Source organism: Acinonyx jubatus, chromosome D1 (genome assembly GCF_027475565.1).
Source record: "Acinonyx jubatus isolate Ajub_Pintada_27869175 chromosome D1, VMU_Ajub_asm_v1.0, whole genome shotgun sequence".
NCBI classification, from domain to species: Eukaryota; Metazoa; Chordata; class Mammalia; order Carnivora; family Felidae; genus Acinonyx; species Acinonyx jubatus.
In genome coordinates, this window is record NC_069390.1 from 57,206,762 (window position 1) to 57,229,258 (window position 22,497).

General features: G+C 52.4%; 1 protein-coding gene and 1 long non-coding RNA gene across 7 annotated transcripts in view; one reads left to right on the forward strand and one right to left on the reverse strand.

Moving 5' to 3' along the window:
* The window catches only part of SLCO2B1 (solute carrier organic anion transporter family member 2B1), a 51,266-nt gene that overhangs the window by 25,194 nt on the left and 3,575 nt on the right, over nt 1-22,497 (forward strand). For 5 of the 6 annotated variants that reach the window (XM_053203698.1, XM_015075560.3, XM_015075564.3 and 2 more), the window contains 7 exons: nt 5,116-5,218; nt 8,664-9,021; nt 11,908-12,073; nt 16,472-16,635; nt 18,316-18,380; nt 18,706-18,826; nt 19,909-21,767. In XM_053203698.1, coding sequence (XP_053059673.1) covers nt 5,116-5,218; nt 8,664-9,021; nt 11,908-12,073; nt 16,472-16,635; nt 18,316-18,380; nt 18,706-18,826; nt 19,909-20,092 — 1,161 coding nt within the window. In that variant the 3' untranslated portion in view covers nt 20,093-21,767. Of the gene's footprint in view, nt 1-5,115; nt 5,219-8,663; nt 9,022-11,907; nt 12,074-16,471; nt 16,636-18,315; nt 18,381-18,705; nt 18,827-19,908; nt 21,768-22,497 lie in introns of those variants that run through there. The other variant, XM_053203697.1, reaches the window with a different exon arrangement.
* LOC106977975 (uncharacterized) lies at nt 1,445-14,811 on the reverse strand. Its single transcript, XR_001430729.3, has 4 exons — nt 14,440-14,811; nt 9,166-9,261; nt 4,786-4,953; nt 1,445-2,912 (listed from the first exon to the last, which is right to left on the reverse strand). It is a non-coding gene; the product is annotated as an uncharacterized LOC106977975 (long non-coding RNA).

The following is a 22,497-nucleotide window of genomic DNA, read 5'->3' on the forward strand; positions in this document are numbered from 1 at the left end:
GAGTTCTCTGCCTACAGGGAGGGGAGCACGAACAGTCTCCACAGAGAAGACTATAAGATGGTAGGTGGGGGAGGCTACACGGACGTGAAGGGGCAAAAGCTCTGCTTTCCTGCCTTTGATTCTGCCCATGTGTCTGTGGCTTCCTGGTGGCTACCAGACATCCTTCTCAAAGTGAACCAGGGCAGGTCTTACCTTTCTGCAAGCCACAGTCACCCTGTCTATAACCAGACAGTCTCTAAGTCAAGCCCCAGGACTCCTGGCAGATGGCTCTCTAGAGCCTGTGGAGTAGAAATGGCCTCTCAGGGGCTCCCCAGCAGGTCATCCGGTCCCATTAGGACCCCATTCAATCAGCAACACTCCTTTGCCCTCCACACCCTCAGGTCCCTCTTAGTGCCTACCCTTGGGTCTAGGCAAGGGGCTGACAAAGGCCTCATCCTTCGAGATCCCCTGTCCCTGCCCAGCCTCTGAGCACCGCTGGCTTCTGTCACCTTCTCTCGGTTCCAATTTCCCAGGAGTCTCCATGTCTGTCATTCTAGGCTGTCTCTCAGAGTCTGGGATTCTAATATTATAAAGTTCTAAATTTTGTATTTCTAGTAAAGATTCTCAAGTACTTGTGTTCTATTATTCTAAGATTCTATGCCTCATATGGTCTGTGACTCCAAAAATTCATATTTCTACATGGTTACAATTTGGGCCTATGAGTCTAGGAGTCTGTGAAATCTGTTTCCTCCCAATTGTTAACCTGATGTGCTTCTTTGGGAGAATGGTCAAGGATGGGGACAGGAGTGGGCAGTGGCAATGGCCCTTAAAGCCTAGGACTTACGGCCAGCTAGGAGGCTTCTGTTCCCTTTGGACTTTGTGCTCATTTTACAGCCCTTGTGAGGTCCAAGGTGACTTGTGTCTCTCTTATGCCTGGTACCTCTCCCTTGCAGTAACTGCCAGCAGCCTAGGCTGGCTCATGTCCCTAGCAACCCAGGCCTTGTGACTACCCCCCCCCCCCACCCCTCCTCAACTCTCTAAAGTAGACGGTCTTGTGTGATCATCCAGTTCAACCCCCACTCTATCTTACAGATGGAGGGATTCAGGCCCAGAGAGGGTCAAGGTTGTTCCCAGAGCTGGACCAGTACCACCCCACCTTGCACCAGTCTATATAAGGCCAGGTCTTGGCCCCAAAGGGCTAAAGTGAGTCCTTGGCCCCAAAGGGCTAAAGTGAGTCCTCCCCTCTTCATGGCCTGGTGTAGATCAGAACTTCCTCAAACACTGGGGCTGGAAGGCACTTTGGGATGACCTGCTTGAGTGGTTTCAACAGAGCCCCAAAGGTGCCACCATAGGGAGAACCCCAAGGGTTCCACCATATGGAGATTGAAGAGAGGTGTCCACAGTAGAACTAAGGGCCTTCCACCTCCCTGAACACACACGTGCACACGCACGCGTGCATACACACACACACACACACACACACACTTCAATCAGACAGATTCTACTTTTATGTGTTTTGATACCAGTCTTTGGAGTGAGGTTTCAATTGGGGAAAGGGTTTTGCTGCTAAAAACCCAGTTTTCAAAACACCGATCTAGTCCAGTACCTCTGTTTGACTGCCGAGGAGACTGAGGCTAAAGAAGAGAGCTGACTGGAAGCTGATCTGGCCCAAGAGTTTCCTTGGTGCCTGAGGTGTCTGAGTGCCGGCCTAGCGGGAGGCCAGCAACAGGAGTTAGACATATGGTGTCTGTACCAAACCAGCCTGGGTATGAATCCTGCCTCTGCACTTACAATTATGAAATCCATAAAATGGGTATAATCACAACGTTCACATCTTGGGGGTTTTGTAAGAATGAAACAAAGTGTGAAGTGGGTTGTTCAATGCCTGACAACCAGGAATGCTTGTTCTTAGTATCTTTCTCTGCTCCAGCCAGCTCTTTAGAGTTTTGAAAAATAATGGAAAAATTATCTTTTTTTTCCCTAATATTCTTCTTACAGCTCGCACCAAATTCACGTACAGTGCTAATAAAAGAGTGGGGAATTAGGCTGACATCTATTGCCTACTCTGTACCATGCATTGTTCTAAGCCCTTGGTATGTATTATCTCATTTAATCCTTGTAATCCACCCATGAAGTAGATGCAGCTATTACCCCCATTTAACACCTGAGGTGCCGAGTTACAGAAAGATTAAATAACCCGACCACATGGCTAGTGAATGGTGGAGCTGGGATTCAGACCCAGGAGGAGCATTGCAGGACCTGGGCTGAATCACTCAGCCGAGACCAAGAAGCGGGAAAATAGAAACAGCAGCAAAAGTTTGTCAGAATGAGAGAGAGAAACATAGGCGCATGGACCACAAAGATGAAGTCAATTGTTATAACTGAACCACTTATTTGGTTCTGAGCTTTCTGGTAGTCAAAGGGAAAAGAGAGGCATGGCCTGTTGCACGGATCTCAATACGAGAAAGCCCGAAGCATGTCACAATCTTCTGTGAAGTTCAGATCTCTAGGCACTCTGGTAGAAACACGACCTCCCTCCCGCAGCAGGTAGGAAGTCTAGCAGATAACCCCGTTCCCTGTGGCCGCTTGCCATGGCCACCTGTGATGGAAGCTGAGGGCATCACCTGCCAGGGTCAGCGTGGCTCCGTGGGGTCACAGCTCCACATAGAGCTTTCCAGGAACCCAGCTTCCTCTGAGGATGACTCCCTGGAGGCCCGGCAGACAGGGTCCTTTCATGTGGGGGACCACACATGGTGTCCGGTGTCCCGCAGGCTTGCAGCAGTCAACACACGGCCCCGAGAGGGGAAGTTCTAACCAGCTCACTAGCGCAGGCCTGCTGACCTGGGCAAACCACAACCAGATGTGTCCAACTCCAAATCACAAGGCTTTCGGTTTCAGGAGCTGGCTCTTAGTCAGGAGTCCTCCGAACAGATCTGGAGAGAGAGGCGGGAACTTGTGGAGAACACAGGACTGGAGCTAGGTCAGTGCTCCCAGTACCTACCAGATAAGGCCCAAGTAAAGTCCCTTAGCATGGCCCTCCCAACCACCCAGCTCCTGCCCCAGCAACTCTTACCCATAGTCAGGATGGCTTCCCCATCACTTTCTGCACTGATAGACCCCTTCCCCCAGCCACACTCCTGCTAGACTATGCCCTTGCTTCAAATAACCTCTTCCTTCCAGTCCACAAATCTCAAACCTCACTTCTCCTGGATGCCTTCCCTGGCCTCCCAGCTCCTGAAGGTCTGCCCCTCCCCTCTTGTCTCCAAACCCCATGCTCTTTTTCACAGCATGAGACAGTGTGGTACTATAGGACCCACATTTGAGAACCTGCTCTGCCCATTGCTCCCTAGGTGACACTTCCCTTTCTGGGGCCTCAGTTTCCTTTTCTGTGAAATAGGTGCGGTAATAACCCCTTCACCAGACTGCTACGGGAATCAGATGACACAGTGGATGTGAAAGTGCTGGGTAGACCATATAGGGTTGTACATGCAGACACTGTGGTTGACTTTACTGTTTACATGAAAACAAGGAACTCACAAGGTTCTGCCTGTCCAAGGTTCTGTCTCGTCCAAAGGTCGAGCCTGTCCTTCCATCCCTGATAAGAAATGCTGGGAAGTTAATAGTTTACCTTAGCCCCTCCTGCTTCTGTTTCTGGGAAGTACCCCAGGCCTAGTACCCCTCCCTGGGGTCCCAGGACCTTCCTGCACCACCCTCCATAGCTTAGCTAGGACTAAGAAAGGCGTAAGGAGATTCCCTGATTTTCTTGAAGACAGTGTGTCCAAAAGAAATATTATGTGAACCACATATGTAATTCTAAATGTTCTGGCAGCACATTCGAAAGTTAAAGACATTAATTTTAATAATTAAGTTAACCCACTATATCTAAAATATTCTCATTTTAGCACATCATAAATATGAAAAAAACTAATGATGAGGTATTTTCCCATCTTTTTCATACGAAGTCTTTGAAATGCATCCTGTATTTGGTATTCATGGCACATCTCAGTTTGGACAAGACACAATCCTGGTGCTCAGTGACCACACATGGCCGGTGGCTGCTGTGTCAGCACAACTCGAAGGTATAAATGAATAACAGACCCCCGGTAACTTACCCAGAGTGGGTAAGACCCAAAGTGTGGGCTCTCAGGCCCCTCCACATAACACCACAAAGGTGCCTCCCAATTCTGCCTGTCTTGCATCAGGGCCTCCAACTCACAGGGCTTAGTGGATAAAGCATGAGTTTTCTACTCAGGTAAGCTTGAGCTCAGATCATAGTTCTGTGCAATGTTGAGCAAGTTACCTCACTTAGCAGCTTCTTTGCTCAGGTGTGAAGTGTAAGACCCCTTCCTTTGCAGGTCCCAGGGAGGATGGAGCAGGAGCCCACATACTGGTGGCCTGGCATATCCTGGAACCCCCATTCTGCTAGGCCCCTGGGGTACTCAGTGTGGACGTTTTGCCCTACTCTGAACCAAACTGAACCCACTTCTGAGCAGTGTACAAGCTTGCCTGCATCACATTAGCATCTCCTTTTGATCTCATTTTTCTTCCAAGAGGCCAGCATTGGCCGCACCCATTGCCTGTTAGAGACATCTGTTGCGTTTCTTCTTTTCATGGATATTTATCAGATGCCCACTATTTTACCTCAGGCCCTATGCTAGGCACCAAGGTTTCAACAGAGAATAAGATAAAGATGATCCCTGAGCTCTTGCAGAGCTCAGAGCCCAGCAGAGGAGAGACCCTGAACAAGGTTTGATTTGGACGTACATGTATATGTAAGATCGTTATTTTCTCTTCAAATCAACTTACCTTCTACTCTGAATGCCCATCTTGCTGGATTAGCAAGACACCCAACTTCAGCCTTTCTTAGGGTTCCCCCACCAAGGTGAAGCAAAGGTCCTGAGGTCTTACAGGGTGTTGAGGCACCAGAGAGGTCTCACCCCCAGCCAGCAGGCATCAGCAACAATCCATTCTGGCCTGTTCGGAGCCAAGAACAAATGGAACACTGCTGGCCCCTATTGCTCCCGATGAGGTGACAGCCCCATACCCTCTTCTCTTTCAGAGTGTTTCCACACCCACAGGCATATCTGGGCAGAATGTCTGGCATCCAGCTGACTGCCTGGGTTGTGTGTCTTCCAGGGTGAAGATTCTCCCTCTGAGCAGAGTCTGCGGGAACCTCTAGAGAAGCAGGATGGCCTAGTCCAGATTGCACCAGACCTGACTGTGATCCAGTTTATCAAAGGTAAGAGAGCTCAGGCCAGGATATGGGGAAGGGGGACCAGAGGGGCATTTGAGGCTGCACGGGACCCAGCCCCTTCCTGCCCTTCTTGATTTATCTTTCATACCTACAGGCCCCTCATGAGCACCATACGCTCCTGTAAGTCTTTGCTTATATGATCCCCTCTGGCTGGAACATCAGTTTTTATTGCTGTCTATCAAAATCTCCCTTGTCCCTCTAGGTCAAGCTCAAGTGCTACTCCTCTCCTTCCCCCAACAAGCCTGGCTCTCCCTCCTCTCAGCTCTCTGAACCCTCAGGGCCAATAATCCTTGCTCTGCTTCTCTCAAGGACTATTAGGAGAAGCAAATGGGGTGATGAATGGAAAGCCTTTTGTATAATATAAAAAAAAAAAACAACTTTACTTATATAAGGTGCAATTATTATTTCAATTACCACCCATGCCCTATTGCTATTATTCTGACCATGTCCTGGGACAGTAAGGTGAGCTGCCTATGGTTTAGGAGGGTGATAACCACAGGGTTTGCTTCAACACCCATCCCTGCCCCCACTGAGGACTTTTGAAACAGGAAGTAAATTAGGCCCAATTCTTGGAAGTGTGTCCTAAGACTTGTTGTTGGGATGCCAGTAATCCAGCCCCCAGTTCTTCAGTATCCCCAGGGAATGTGGGTGGGCGGGGGGAGGGGGCTGGACCCCATGGGGCTGGGCCTAGAGACAGGAGGGGCTTTGACTTCCTAACCTCAGATCACCCACAGCTGCTGGAAGGCCCCAGCACACTCTCCATAGGAGAGTTTATTAATCACTGCTTTGGCTTCTGCCCAGAGGGAAGCTGGGGCCAATCACTGAAATTGGATCCTGGAGCGGGTGTCCTGGGCAGATAGTCTCTGGCTGTTTCAGCTTCTCCATGAGCCTAGAGGAGACTGAGGCAGGGCTAGCCATAGGCCCTGAAGTTGGTCAGCAAGCTTGACTTCTAAGTTTTACTGCTGAGTTCTGGGGAAATCATCGTGACCTGAGGTTTGGCCTTGACCACATGGGACCATGGGGGAGCCAGAGGGAGGATGAATCATGGCCCTTAGCTGCAGGAGGCCTAAACTCTTAGGGGAAAACAGTCCCTGAGTTAGAGAAGGTCCTTGTCTGGGGGAAACATAGTCCCTGTGCTGGGAGAGATCCTATTCAATGAGAGAGACACAATCTCTGTGCTGGGGGGCGGGGGTGGGGGGGTGGGGTGCTGCCTAATGGAGGATACATAGACCCTGAATGGAGGGAGAAAATGCTTTGTCTAATGGAGGAGAGGTGGCCTCTGTGCTGGAGGAGGCCCCTGTCTGATGGGAGAGATACTATTGTTGAGTTAAGGGAGGCCCTTGACAAATGGAAGAAACATAGTCCCTAAAGTGAGGGAAGACATGGCCTCTGAGCTGTGAGAGGCTCCTGTCTGATAAGAAAGACATGGTCTCTGAATGGGGAGAAGCCCTAGCTTATGTGATAGAGGAGACACTGTACTAAGCTAAGGGAGGTAGCTACCTAATGGAGGTGCCCCTGGAGTTCCCCTTTAGGTATCCCTATCTAAGTGAAAGGCATAGCCCTGCCTCTAGGAATTTTCCATCTGTTCTAGGGATAGGCTGAAGATGTTGAAGAGAGATAGAGAATGGGTACAAAGTGCACTGCAATGATTAGCACAGGAGAATGGGATAGAAACAAGGAGACAGACCTCTGGAGTCAGGCAACCAGAGGGGCACAGGAATGTGGGAGAGGCAGGGGAGGTAATAGCAGACAGAATGACCTTTACATTTGGAGTTAGGAAACCTCTGGAAACTCCTGGCCATGGCCCAGCCTCTCTAGGGGAACTTGGGTGAGTTCTATGGTACCCGTCTGTACAATGAGGCCAGTCCTGGCCAGGGTAGCTCATGGGAGGGAAGGAGGCCAGAGCAGCTGTCTGGGGTAAAGGCCACATGTGATACCTTCTCATTCCAAGTGCTGGCTGAATGCGCTGCGTGGCAGGGACTCAGGACAGGAAGCAGGCCTGGGACAAGGAAGGGGGATTCCACAGCCCCAGCTCCTACCCACCCTGCCTAGTCTATTTGTCTTTATTTTCTGGTGCCTAAGGAAACAGTTCCTGGCCTGGCCCAGAGGGCCAGCTGACTGGGCTCTGGCCATGCTCTAAGGACAGATGGAGATCTCAAGTGACAGAGGCCCTGGTCCTGCCACTGCAGGAACAAAAGGGACCCCCCACTTGGCCCAGAAGAGCCCCATGGCTGTCTTTCCCTACCAGTCCCGACTGCTAGGTGGTTTGCTCCTCTGATCTTGGAAAGGCCTTTCCTCCTCTCTCCCCTACGCCTCCAGTTAACTTCCACCTCCCCTCCTGCGGGTAGAAACACGTCTTTTCTCTTTTGATGTTAGTGGAGAGAGAGTTGCGCATGTTAGAACAGGAAGCATTCTTGGCTGTCACCCTGGCTGCCCCAGCTGATGAAGGCCCTGAAGCTCTTTCAGACTTACCCCATGTTACATGCCCTTTGGGTTAGCAGATCTGCAGTGAGGAAACCTGTATGCTGGACATCAGTTTAGGAGCTAAAAGGAGACCGGGGAGGTCGTCAAAGCCAGACCCGTCACTTCTATGCCTTTCTCCGTGCCTTTGTCCCTGCTGCGTCCCTATAAGGATTCCTTTTCCTTCAGACCCATTCTTCAGGCCCTACCCCTGTCCTGCCTTGAGAAGCCACCCAGCACTGAGCCTGCTCAGTGTTCACCTTCTCTGGAGGTCTTGGTCCTGCTCCAGCATCTTGATAGTTGATCATATATGGGCCTGTTTGTCCATTTGTTCATTCCCTCATTTATTCCATAAATATTTATTGAGCGTCTGCTATGCCCCAGGCTCTGGAGATTCAGCAAATAACATAACAGTCAAAAATCCCCCCTGCTTTAAAAGAAGTTTATATTCTAGTGGAGCGACTAGAAAATGGCTGAGTGAGTGAAACATGTGGTATGTTAGGTAAAGTGCTATGGAGAAATATAAACTATTTCTGTTTTGTGCTGGGGACACCAGAGGGAAGACGAAGGGCCAGGTTGGCTTGGAAAGAGCTAGAGCAGGACAGGATGAAAAGGACTAAGTGGGAAAACTACGATGTGAATGGGTAGAAATGGAATGAGGTGGGATGAGATGAATGAACTAGAATCAAATAGAACTACAGGGAATCAAAGTTTGGATAGAATCAAACGGAAAGAAGCATGATTAAATAGTGTGCAATCTAACTCAATGGAATGTAATGAAACAGTTTCAAAAGCAGAATAGAATTAAATGGACAGGAGTCCATTGTAATGGGATAGAAGCGAATGCAGTAGAATTAAATGAGATGGGATGGAAGGCATAGATCTGTCTAAACTGAACAGGGCAGGATGGGACAGAAATGAAAGAATGGCTGGCCTGCCCACTCTGACCTTCTCCCCGCTTCCCCAACAGTGTTCCCCAGGGTGCTGCTGCGGACCCTGCGCCACCCCATCTTCCTGCTGGTGGTCCTGTCTCAGGTGTGCATGTCATCCATGGTGGCAGGCATGGCCACCTTCTTGCCCAAGTTCCTGGAGCGCCAGTTTTCCGTCACAGCGTCCTACGCCAACCTGCTCATAGGCGGCCTCACCATCCCATCGGCCATTATAGGCATCGTGGTGGGGGGCATGCTGGTCAAGCGCCTCCACCTGGGCCCCATGCGCTGTGGAGCCCTCTGCCTGCTGGGGGCGCTGTTCTGCCTACTTCTCAGCCTGCCCCTCTTTTTCATGGGCTGCCCTACCCACCGGATTGCAGGCATCACCCACGAGCCTGGGTGAGTGTGTGCGAGAGCACGTGAGCATAAGCAGGCGGGGAGACGTGTCAGGGAGGGGGCCAAGACAAGGCCAGATGAATTAGGGGACCCATCTACCTCAAATCTCACTTTCCACCAGCACCTTCTCCTCCCCTCCCCACCTACCTTCAGAGCAGTGGGGCTTCTGTCTCCGGGTCTCCAGTGAAGGTGTCAGACATCACTAGAAGGGGCAGGGAACATCACAGACAGGACGGTTTGGGTCTGCGGAGAGATGGAAGCCAAGGCAGGGCAAAGCCACTTGTGGGGATGGCATCTCTAGAGTGGCCAAGCCCTGTGAGCCAAGGGGAGGTGAGACAGAGGCCACGTCAGAGAGCAGGACCCAGCTCAGCCTGAGGAACACTTTGTTTCTGGCCAGAAGAAAGGCTGGCCTGGGAGCCTGCATACTCTCCATCCCTGGGGGAGGGGGGGCAGGAGTATAGAGAGAGGGGGTGAGCAGAGGGCTGGAAGCCATCTATCATGGATGCTGCAGAAGGGGCTTAAGCTCTAGGAAAGAGTTGGCTTACAGACCTCAAAGATTTGGGGTTTTTAGAGCCTGGCAACTAAAACTCTGTTGTCCCACGACCTTAAACCTTTATAGAGTTCTTTTTCCACATCTGGGCAGTACCAGGAGGAAAGCCTCTGATGCCTATCTCCCTTCTCCATCTCTTTGTCCCCCCACCCTGCCTCAGGTAAATGCCCTCTCCCAGTGGGGTCTGTCTTCGAGAGGATGTTGGAAGATACATTGCTGCCTCTTCAGAATGATTTCACTTTTCCCGGGAACTGCTCCAGGCTCAGGCTGGCCCAGGATGCAGCTAGAATTCCCCAGTTGTCTCCGTGCCCACCTCTCTCTGGGCACTTCCTCTCTCCACCCACATGCCAGCTCTCCCCACCTGCAGGAGGCACAGCTCAGGGCCCAGAAATGCTCAGCTCTTCCCTCTGTCCCTGGTCCCACAATAAAACCTCTCCCCCATCTCCCTTTCCCTTCCCCTCCTTCCTTCTCTCTTCTTTTCCCATTGAGGTGACTCTGCTGCTTCCTGTCTGCAGAGCCCTTGTTCAAGGCATGGCTGGTGGAGGTTTAGCCAGGCCCTCTAAAGTCCCCTGTTTGAGGAGCGAGCCAGAGCCTTTAAATGATTTGTAGAGTAAAGAGCAAATGGATGTTTTAGCACCAGTTTTGCAAAAAGGAAATGGAAAAAAGTCACCTAGCACACATGCCAATTTCCCTTCCCTTCTGCCTCTCACCTTGACTCTGACATCTCATCTCACTGTGTTCTCCTCTTTGTGCAATTCACTCAACTGAGCTTTGGGCTCTAATTCAGTGAAGAAGCCTTTTGGGACAAACTGAGCAAATTAAGGAGAATTTCTCATATTCCAGCCCAACTAATGATACTTACAGCTGCCAAGAACTGAGGGTCTTTCATGCTCCCAGCGTCCTGCCCAGTTCTTCCCATATTCTGTCTCATTGAATCTTCACAGGATCTCTGAGATGGGTCCTACCATTATCCCCATTTCACAGATGAGGATAGAGAGGCTCAGAGAGGTGAAGTCACCCACCCAGGGCTGTCCAGCTGGGAGGGGCCGAGCCTGAAGCCAGGGCTCTCCCTACAGGAGCAAGGGGCCGAGGAAGAGCCCCCAGCTCTCATCCACTCAGCCTTCCTGACGAGGGTCTGCCCCTAGATGGAGTCCCCTGGTGCAGCCTCAGTTCCAGCAGTGCCAGCCCATTCCCTCCCCTGCCTGGCAGAAAAGGAGGGAGAGATGATCTCCACCGCCCCACACACACTGTTGGAGGGAGACTCCTTTGAGGGAAGGAGAAGGAGTAGAACTCACCTCTGCCCCGATGCTCTCCCACCCCACTCCCAACTCTGGCTACAGGCTGGCTGACTCAACAGTTGTCCTACTCACTTCCCCTGCCCCTGCTGGGCCTCTTCTCCAGGGAACCGGGATGGCACAAAGCTGGCCAGGCCTGCCACTCTGTCCATACCCACCCTAAGTCCACAGGACCCTCAGCTGGCCACTCTGGCCTCCTCTGTAGCCTGGCCATAGGCTCCCTGGCAGGTTTTCTCCCTCTTAGTTATGAAGTCAGGTCACATTCTGAGTCCCAGGGGCCCCCTCTGCACCTCTCCCAGGGTGACTTACCCCTTGAACTCATCCTCTCTTCTGATCTCCTGCCCCTGTCTACCCCATCTTGCCCCAGCTGACTAGAGTGGGGGCACTCCTGGGACTTGGGGGCAGGCCCTCCAGAGGGAATTGGCGGGACTAAGTCCTGCAGTAGCCACACTGAACAGGGTAGTGATGTGAGCTGAGAGGTTGTGAAACTACAGGATGGCGATGGGAGGGGGTCCCCAGCTGAGCTAAGGGAGACACTGAGGCCCAGTGAGAGGCAGGGACAGGTCAGTGATCCTGCAGCTAGTCAGGTGCCCTGACTGGTCCCAACACACATAACTTGAATTTTCTAAGAAGAGGAAGCAATCCAGCTCATCAAGAAAAAAGCACTTTTCATCTGAGACTAAATTCTGGGATGAGTTTATCTTGTGTTCCCTAAAGAAGGGCCACTGAAGAGTGGAGATGCTTGCAAAAGTTCAAAGGCTTGTAGGCTGTTGGGGCTAGAAGGGGTCTCAGAGGCCTCCATCCGACTGTGCTCCCTGCTTCTCCCATTGGGAGGCCTCCCACAGCTTCTAGTTCATCTCCCTGCTTGCACATCTCCATTGCAAGGTGCCCACCACTGCACCTTCATGGAACAGCCCTGACAGTGAACAAATCTCTGTGTGGAGTTGAAACATGTGGGCATTGCTCTTGGGGTGGGGAGCTGGGCTACAAGGGGTGAGGTGGCCAGGAAGCCAGGCTAATTCTGCCGGCTTTCTCTCCCCCCAGCAACTTGCCTGGACTAGAACAGTTTCCAGCCTGCAGAGGGAATTGCTCCTGTCCATTGGACGACTTTAACCCTATCTGCGACCCCAGCACCCATGTGGAATACCTCACACCCTGCCAGGCAGGCTGCACAAGCCGGGTGGTCCAGGAGGCTCTGGACAAAAGCCAGGTGGGTCCGGCCTCTGACGGCTCCCTCTGCCTCCCTGGGGCTCTCCGCCCCTCCCTGTCTTTGTGCACCCATCACACTCTCCATCTTTGAACATTCTCATTCTGTGGCTTTTCCATCTATCTGTTGGCCAGTCTGTCTCCTTCTGTTGGCCGATGTAGAACATTATTTTCACAATAAACTTTTATCGCCAGTCTGGGCCCAGCCATGGGCCAGGCCCCAGAGCACAGGGGTGAACCAGATCTGGCTCCAGCTGTCTGTGCAGGGGAGAGGCAAAAGGAAACAAGTCAGGAATTCCAGGGCTGGTGGTAGGCAGGAAAAAGGGTCCCCACAAGTACAGACAAGGATAGAAGAAGATACATCCTGCCTGGAAGGGTCCTGGAAGGCTTTCTGGGAAGTGGCCTTTGAGCTGGATCTTCAAGGATGAGTGAGCAAACTAAGAAAGGGCTTTCCAGGCAGGGGGAGCAGCAGAAGCAGAGTCTGAGAGCGAGCACGTGCACATGGCACACGCACACAGCGTTTCAAGAAACTGCAAAGAACTTATTGGAACAGAAGCATAAGGTTTCAAAGAGGGAAAGCAAGGCCCAGGCAAAGAAGAACTTTGAATGCCAGGCCACCAGTAGGGACCGTATCAAGAGAGTGATGGGGAGCCTTGGATAGGTTTTAAGCAGGCAAGTGACAGGGTCTGATCTGTGTCTGATCACACTTGAGACCACAGTGTGGAGGAAGGTGAGCAGAGTGCAGGCTAGGAGACAGGGAGACGGTGGGGAGGCTGGCACAGTGAGCCCGGTCGGTCAACAAGTCAGTCAACAAACCTTCGCAGAATCCCTCCTCTGTGCCAGGCCCTGTGCTGGGGACTGAAGACCCAGAGGCAAGAGGCCTTACCCTCAAGGGACTCCCAGAAGGGAAGAGAGGGCAGAATAATCAGCAGCGTGCACTCTGTGAACCTTAAAAAGGTCACCGAGACTAGCCACTCCTCTTTCCCTTTCTCCTCAGTCCCCCCCAAAGACAAATGAGGATAATATCAGCCTTCCTCAGGCCCCCAGGCTGTAGATTAACATGTGTGTATGTGTGTGTGTGGGGAGGTGCTGGGGGGGGTACAGTGTCAGGCTGGTCATTAGGACACCATGTCCCTCTCTCCAGGGCTCCCCACCTTTGTCATGCGGAACCCCTGCCTTTGCATCCTGCTGGGTATCAGCATCTAAGCCCAACATTCCTCCAAGCAGAGAGACCTGGACCCCACGGCTAGTGCAGAGTAAAGCACCTGGTCAATGGGGTTTCAGAACCAACAGGAGCCACCTGGGCTGTGCAAACCAAACCGTATTTGCAATAATCATAATCCCAGGCCTTGGGCCTCCTTAGCACTCACTGTTCTTGCCGGGTTTGATCTCCCTAAGACCCTTCCAAAGGACCCCAGGCCCTGCCAGCTGAGGCAAGATCCCCAAGAGAACAGTAAACATTTGTGGATATGGGCCCCTGAGCACTAAGGCCAGGCCACTCAGTTCAAATCCCTATTCTACCTATAACTGGCTCTGTTACCTTAGGCAAATTATTTGATCTGTGCCTCAGTTTCCTGGTCTATAAAATGTAGGTGATCATAATGAGTACCCACTGTATACTAGTCACTGTGCCAAATGCTTGCCTCAGCTGAATTCATTGAATAGCAAGTGAAGAGCCATATTGACATAACCTACGAAAAGCACTTAGCGTGTCTAGTGGCTGGGACATTTTAAGCACTTGGTGATACACACTCCTGCTATGTCCATTATACAGATGAGAAATGGAGGCCCAGCGAAGGATTCGGCATTGCCCAAAGACTTAGTGCCAGAGCTGGGATTAAAACCCAGGGTTCTGGCCTCCCAGCCCAGCCCCCTCCCCAGAGCATCCTCAGAGGTTGTGTCTGGGTATAGTATTGGGGGGAAGGTGCAGCTGGGCCCTGGTCAGCATCAGGAACTGTCGCCCTGGCCTGGAATAGTCTCTGGCCTGCCTCTCCAGGTCGATGGTGAGCTCATGGGCTCAGGGCTGGGTCAGTCAGCGCCCAGCATGGCTGCACTCAGTAACCATTTATGAACACGTAAAGGACCAGGAGAAAGATGGAAAGAGGTGGGTGCTTGGTGGGATCTGGGGCTCAGGGGGTAAGGCTGAATCCCCCTGGGGAGTGAGAATCAGAGGCAGCTGGAGAGACTGAAGTCATCCATAGGAAGAACTTCCTGCCAGAATTAGATGAATGTGAATGAGGGCTGGGAAAACCCCAAGAGAAAGGCCTCTCACTTTGTGTCCACCCCTGCAATCTTCTGCTCCCCAGAAAAGGCACGGGGGCAGGTGATTTCTCTTCCAGTAATCTTGCCTTCGCATATTTCTCTCCTTACCTGTCCTTCCATTGAACCGGGTGGGCTGCTTAGCCTGTAGGCAAAGGTCCAAATGGTGTGTGCTCAGCCTTAGCGTGTGCAGGCGCTCTGCGAGGCAATGGAAAGAGCACCCAGTTACCCAAGCCTGAATCCCAGGTCTCTCTCTTCCTCATTTTGCCTTGCCCTAATTTTATCTATTAAATATCTCTCAAATCAAAACCCTTTTCTGTATTCCCCGCCCCCTCCTCCTGCCTCCCTACCACTCTCTCCACATTGGGCATCTTGGCCTGTCTTCGTGCCCCCCACCCTCCCCGTCCCCGGGCCGTCCCCTCCCAGGGGCCAGAGCAGCTTTTGTACTGTCAGGTCTTGTCCCTTCCAAGCTTACAATCTTCCCAAGGCTCCCAGGGTCCAGCTCAGGGCCTCCCAACCCTTTCCACAATGGGAAGTGTCTGAGGCCGCCAGGGTTGAAGGTGAGAGGCTGCCCCAGGCCGACCAGACCCCCTCAAGGGCTGATGGGACCCATCCCTGCACACCTGTCTCCCAGCAGAGGCCGAGGGTCCCTGGGGCACCCGGTCAGAAACTCTGATCTATGGGGAAGAGAAGCCTAGGCTTCCTGGCTTGCTTTGCTCCTGTGAGGCGCCTGAGGGCACTGGCAGTCTAGACCACTTCTGAAAGAATCCTAGGCTGGAAGTTTTCCAGGCCACAGTAGCGGGTGGGAATTTGGGCTACAGTCAGACACACCCTTGGGCCAGCCTAGGGGCCATTCCTTACAGTTTGAAAAGGAGTCAGCTTTTACTCAGACCTCAGCCTCTGGAGGGGTCCCAGTTTTCTGGGGGTCTCCTAGTAGACTTCACCCTGGCAGGAGGGAGGGCTAAGATTTATCCTCTGGCCTTGAAGCCCCCAGACCTCAGAAAGCTGTACTCCCTAGTACAAGTTCTGCAAACACATAGCGGCCAAAGCTTATTTCCGGATTCTGCTCACCTCCCTGGATTCCAGGCTCTTAGTACTAACCCGAGTTTTTCACTTTCTGCCAGCTCATGGATGCACTCAGGACAATGTTTTCAATACTTCATCCAGCATTTTAAGTTGTTGGCAGTATGATTGGCAGGGTGCTGGTGCACTGTGTTTCTGGAAACAGCAGTCCAGGTTCCTCTTTTGTGTCCCAAGCTGTTCACCTTGTCTTCCCAACGCAATCCTGGAGCGCCTCCCCTCTGCCCTCTCCTGCATGCACGCTCTGCTCCAGGCTCACTGAAAGATTTGCTAGGTTCTTTCCTTCCACTTTCACGGGATTTTGCATTTGACCTTCCCTCTGCTCATTTCCGTTTTCCTCTCGGAAAACTCCTATTCATTCCTCAAGACCCAAATCCAACGCCCCTCTTCCAAGAAGCCTTCCTTGCCCTTCACGTGCTGAGCCAGGATGCCCACTGTGCTGCCTGCATCTCTCCATCCTTTTGGAGAGAAGAAATCTCCATTTTCTTGAGAGTCTAGTCTGGAACCCAGTGCCCTGGAAGAGGAACCCTGAGCTGGAAAATCCGAGTTCCTTCCCCAAAACACTCTGTTACTTTGATTCCTTGTGCAGCCAGTCGGGAATTTGGAACACTCTGGCATTACCAGGTGAAAGAAAGAGCGTGTGTGCACATGTGCATGTGTGTATGTGACTGGGTGAGTGTGGATGTATGTGTGTGGGTGGGTGTGTGAGTGTATGTTGTGGGACTGTGGTGTGTGGGAGAGAGAGTGTGTGGTGTGTATGTGTATGATTGTGTGAGTGTGGGTGTATGTGAGTGTGTGTGAATGTGTGAGTGTGGTGTGGTGGGGCTGATGCTCTTCCAGGCCCCTCTCTTCTGTTCACCACTTCCCTCTCCCGGCAGCCTCAGCCCATGTGTGTGTGAACCATGCGTGTCCAGGGTCGTGCTTGGCTGCAGGGGTCAGAAATCCCAGCCTCCAGCCAGCTCCACCCCAGCTGGCTCGTGCCCTTGGGGCCTTCTGGGGCCTGGGCCAGCTGTTTGCCCTTGGAGGCTCCTGAAGGCTTTTCTCTGCCCCCTCCCCACCCTAGGTTTTCTACGCCAACTGCAGCTGCGTGGTAGGGGGAGGCCCTGTGCCCGCGGGCTCCTGCGACTCCGCCTGCAGCCACCTGGTGCTGCCCTTCATGTTCCTGGTCAGCCTGGGTGCGGCACTGGCCAGTCTCACCCACACACCCTCCTTCATGCTCATCCTAAGGTGAAAGCGGGGGCAGGCCACACCTGGTGGATACTAAGAAGTCCTTAACCCTAGGCAGGACAAGGAATCCTGAGGGAAGGGTTCCAAGAAGGAGGCCACTCGGGTGTGCTGGGCCCCCCGCAACAGGCCAGGCTCTCGCTGCCCCGTCTTCGTCCTCACGGCAACCTGCTAAAGTGAAGTGTCCTCCCCATTTACAGATAGGAAAACCGAGGCTCAGAGAGAGTCAGATGTCAGCCCCAGGTCTTGTCACAGCCGCTGGGCGGAATGGTACTGGTGCCAGCACCAGAGCCCAGGTCCTCACTTGCCTCAGGGGACGGGAGGCCACACCTAAGGCCCTGCCCTGGCCACCCAGTCACAGCAAGGAGAAAGTGGAGTGTCCCCCGACTCCCCGCCCCCACCCTACCTGTGATGAGTGGGCCACAGGAGGTACATCCAGAAAACCAAGCCCTGTAAGTTGTGGCTCATGAGCCTTCAAGTCAATAAGCACTTGTGTGTCCACTGTGGACCCAGCCCACGCAGAGCACTGCTTCTTGGTTCATGTTCTTTCTGGCCTTTGTCCTGAGGATGCCTGCTGGGACCGACAAATTGTTACCTAAGGCCAAAGTCAGCATTCCTAGGGTGGGGGCTGGAATAAGGGGACCTCAGAGCAGGACAATTCTAAATTTTCATCATGTTGGGATTATTTTGGTTCCCCATCTGTTTTCTAGAAAATTAGAAGGGGGATGGAGACCCTCATAAACACGACAAGACATGTAGATCTGTAAAGCAGCCTGGCCAAAAGAGAGAAGGTAGAGGAATCAGATGCCCCGGCAAGGCAGCCCGTTTAAGAGGAGTTACGGCAGGCGATGTGCTCACAGATTCTTTTTTTTTTTTTTTAATTTTTTTTTAACGTTTATTTATTTTTGAGACAGGGAGAGACAGAGCATGAACAGGGGAGGGTCAGAGAGAGAGGGAGACACAGAATCTGAAACAGGCTCCAGGCTCTGAGCTGTCAGCACAGAGCCTGACGCGACGCTCGAAATCACGGACCGTGAGATCATGACCTGAGCCGAAGTCGGACGCTTAACCGACTGAGCCACCCAGGCGCCCCTCACAGATTCTGACCCCCTGACGCCCACCAGCTGTGAGGTCTTGGCCAAGTCAACCTGTCTAAACATTCATCAGTTTCCTTATCTGTAAAATGGGCCTGATGGCATAAACGACCTCATGGGGGTGAGGCGGGGATTGCAGTACAAAATGAGCTCATAGGGAGCACTCCCAAAATACCAGCTGCTGGTATTACTACAAAGGAGGAGCCAGTGATTTCCGCGGCAAACTAGGCTGGGGCTTCCCAGCACTTGGGGAAGTTGGAAGCCATGTCTGGCTGGCTTTGCCAAGTGTAGGAGGAGAGGGGAATCTGGTGGGCCCAGGGGTAGGGAGAGGGGAGGTGTCTGTGGCCAGGAACACAGGGAGGCCAGCACAGGACCCTGATGGCCAGTGGGGGTGCCTGGAACTGGGTGCTGGGCTTGACAGGTTGAAGGGAAATGGAATATGGAACCTGAGCCCACCCAACCCCAAACCCACAGACCTTCAGACTGGGGGAAGGCTGGCCCCTGGGTGGTGAGAGAGCAGGGGATGGTGAGAGCCTCTTGAGGGCCGAGACCCTCTCAATCCTCATGTCACTGTGTTTCTGCTTCTTAGGGGAGTGAAGAAAGAAGACAAGACGCTGGCTGTGGGGATCCAGTTCATGCTCCTGAGAGTTTTGGGTAAAGAACCTTCCTGGGACCCTTAGACACCCACTGTGTGCTGGGCCTGTGGCACAGGGATGAGTGGGACCCAGTTCCTGACCTTAGGGTTCACAGGCTCATTGGGCAAACTGGACCTGGTACCCTGGAGGTGGGTGTGCAAGCAGCTAGAGGGCCATCCAGGGAGCCAGCATCTCACACCAGGGTGAGGGGTGGGCTTGAGGGCCAAAGACTTATGGGACAAGAGGCCCCAGTGGCTCTGGGGGGGTTGCATATGCCAGGGAGTAGGGGGGTTGGGTAATGCAGGATGCCAGGCCTGTTGTCCCCTGAGCATGTCCTCCTCCAGCCTGGATGCCCAGCCCAGTGATCCACGGCAGCGCCATCGACACCACCTGTGTGTACTGGGCCCAGAGCTGTGGGCGGCGGGCCGTTTGTCGCTACTATGACCATGACCTGCTCCGAAACCGGTGAGACCTGAGGTGGGGGGTGCCAGGGGCCCCCATGGGGAAGCTGCTGGAAATACTCTTGGGGTCTCAGGTAGGACAGCAGCAGGGACAAGAGGCCCATTGATATCCCCCTGCTAGGCAGCAGGTGCTATATCCAGTACTGAGCTCACCAGTCCTGTGAGCTGGCCACTGTCCCCCCACTCTTCTGGATGAGGAAAGTGACCCATTAAAGCAGCCCAAGGTCACACAACTGATAACACGCAAAGCTGGGCCTCGAACCCAAATGGTCTAACCATGGTCTGTGCAGGAACATGTGTCACCGTGGCGGACCATGGGGGAGGATCAGGGGAGCAGCCCAGCTGTGAGAAAGATGGGGAGTTGAGGTGGGGTTGGGAGAAGGCCAATTTAGGACACAGGAGGCTTGGGATCCAGCCCAGCTCTGTCTCTTTCATTGGGAGACCTGTCTTTTCTGGAACTCAGTCTTCCCATCTGTGCAATGGGGAACCCAAAGAAACCTGAAGGCAGAGAGCTGCTGGGATGGGATAGGCGGTTGAAGGGGACTCACTAACAGGGCTGGGAGCAGGGAGTTGGTCACTTCCAGCTCTGAGGAGGGCATGGCTCCTGTGGGCTGGGACTGACTGGTGCCCATTCTATAGGAAGAAAGATCAAATAAGAGCTTTGGTGAGTTAGGGAAAGAGTGGAGAGGGAATCCTCTTGTGGCCGGTGGGGTGATCCCAAGTTGCAACTATCAGGCCCCCTGAGCCCTTAGACAGAGAGGACTGTCCCAGGCTATAAGCCAGCTGGGGACAGGTCAGGGAGGATGCCCAGGCTTCTGCCTCCCTGTTCAGGACTCCTTCTGCAGAGCATCTCCCCCTTTTCCAGGGAAGGGGCTAATTCCAGGGGCTTCCCCATCTCCCCAACCAAGGCCATGGTGATAGGGTCCATTGCCCTGGGGCTGGAAGCCTCTTTTCCACCTGCAAGGTCTCAATGTCTCTGATCACACAATGGGTGATGATTGCTGACCCTACTCTGCCCCAGGCCAAGGCCATCCAAGCCCTAGACAAGGGAGGTCCTGAGTTGACAGGTCCCTTGCTCTTTTCCAGGTTTGTCGGCCTCCAGTTCTTCTTCAAGACAGGCTCCCTGGCCTGCTTTGCCTTGATTTTGGCCATCCTAAGGCAGCAGGACAAAGAGGAGAGGACCCAGGTCACCGTATCCATCCCTGGCCTACAGCAACAGCAGCCATTAGTGTCAGGGCCAGAAAAGAAGCCTGAGGAATTCAGAGCATGAGCTGGTCCCAGAGTGGCCGCCACTGGGAATACCTCCTCTGGGCTCTTTGCCCAATATTGGGTGTCAGGAACCCCATTTTCTAATTCAGACTCCTCTGCTAACTTGCTATGTGACTTTGGGCAAGTTTGACCCTCTCTGGGCTTTTGTGACTCATCTGAACCGAAGAGTTGTCTAGGGTTTTGGTGTGTTGGCCACTTCTAATGCAAGATGGTCTTCCCCCTTCCTCCCCCAGCCAGACAGGCTGACCCGACCAGGCTTTCCTGGTGGAAGGACTGCATATCTTTCTCCCAGGTCCTAAGATAGAGAAGTAGACAACAGTAGGCCAGGCTGCCCTGCACACCTGGTCCTAGCCTAGCTTTGCCACTCACCAGGAGCACCCTCTCTGGGCCTCAGCCACCACCTCTGTCAGGTGGAAATGGACTTGCCAGCTTTCAGGCCTCTTCCAGCTATGACCATCTGTGTGGTCAGTATGGACTCAAGTCTCATCTCCAGCCCCACTCAGCCTGGAGGTGGGGCCAGGACAGCCTCCGTCAAGAAGTGTCCATTTGGCGCCCCCTGGAGGCAGAGCCCTGAACTCTGAGCGGGACCTACTAGGGAGGGAGCTGGCCTCACAAGACATCCAGGTTGGTCGGGGCCTCCAGCAAACCTGGTGTGAGGGCCCCTGGGGAGTTTAGCTGAGGTGGAGGCTTGCTCTCTGGACTCAGGAAGTCCCAGTCCTTGCCCTCAGGGAACCACAGTCTGGGTGTGGCCTAGTCTCTGCCTTCAGGGCTCCAGTGGGGAGGGAGACCCAGGTCCCACACTTGGGCATTTTCTGACTTCAAAGACCAAACACACTCTGCACACATTCACTGGTACTTATACATTGCCAAGATTTCACTCTGACCAGGGCCCACCAAAGTCACTGTTACTTTTGTGACTAGATCCTAATTTCAACATTTCCTTCCTGGTGCCTAACTCTTTGTGGCCTGGGGCTGTATAGATGCCTGGTTCTGTGATAACCATGTTTTGGGGGGTAACATCTGGTTCTCTGTGATGCCTGAGTTGGTGTAAGCACCTGTTCTTTGTAAGGCCCAGGCCTAGAATGCTGGGACTTGTTAATGTCAGGCTCTATGTAATGAGCGGGTCTGTGGAATGCTTGTGTCTGAACCAACTGGTCCTTATCTTCAGTGGCCTTGTCTTGTTTTATGGCTAGTCTTATCTGGCCTGGTTATCTCCCTGAGAGGGGGAGAGAGTTTCCCCCATCTACTCCAGCCCATTCTGTTGCCACCACATACCTGACCTGGCTGGGACCTGCTGCTTGGGAGGCAAGAGGCAGATCTGTCAGCAGCAGCTTCCCAAGCCCTGTGCTGGAGGCAGGGGAGAAGCTGGGAGGCAGGTGGGGGGCAGGAGGGCAATGCAGCTCTGACCCTCTGAGCATCTCCCTGTGGCAGGGCTTTGAGGCTCTCCCATGTGAAAGAGGAAGGGGAAGGTACAGAAGTCCTCACTCCCATTTTGATTCTATTGGCTGGTATCTTTAAATGTTTAACATCTATCTGAGCCTGTTATCAATGCCAAGAATTTCAAATTCTCCTCCAACAAGAGGAGGCTGTTTACGTTTTATATTCCTTTTCCCAGGTTTTGCAGAAATAATTTGGAATTATAGATACAGCTTATTATTAAATTTGTTCTTGCATAATGTCTCTTCTATTACAAAATTCCTTTCTTACAAACTGCATTAGAGTTTGCAACAACCACATTACTTCCAGCTATTTAGATTTAAGTTTTACTGGATTCATTATTCACTATTATTTCTTATATATGACATCTTTCCCTGTCTGTATATTCTGGTCTAATTTTCATTTGACTGGGTTACTTCCTCTAGTCATGGTTTCAGAAATGGGATCGGGTCATGAAGTTTGTGAGGCTTCACCTGTCCAAATTGTCATTCACGTTTTACAGAAAAGGAAACAGTTCAGAAAAATTAAGCAACTTGCCAAGATCAGACAGAACATAAATGGTGAAGCCAGGGTTTTGTGCAAATTGAAGCTTATAAACTTTGGGGAGCCCTCTTTAAAAGAAAAAAGAACGCAAAATTGGTAAGAAAGAGTGAAAATTTACCTATAATGAGAAAAGAAGTAAAAAAAATACATCACACAATTCAGGAAAATAGCATACTTTTTACTAACTCTCGTGCACACCTCTAAAATACATTTCCCCCCCTGACGATTGGAAGGAATTTCTGCAGCCTCGCTTCTGGTTCTGTCACTGCAAACCTGTTTCTTCTCTAGTGCCCATGTACTTCCAGGGCCAGGTAGCATAAAACACATTCATGCTATGAGATGACCTCTGGATATGATATCTTGATGTCACAATGCTGAGTTGGACAGTGAGGAGGAAGATTCTTAGAGGCCATTCTCTATACAGAG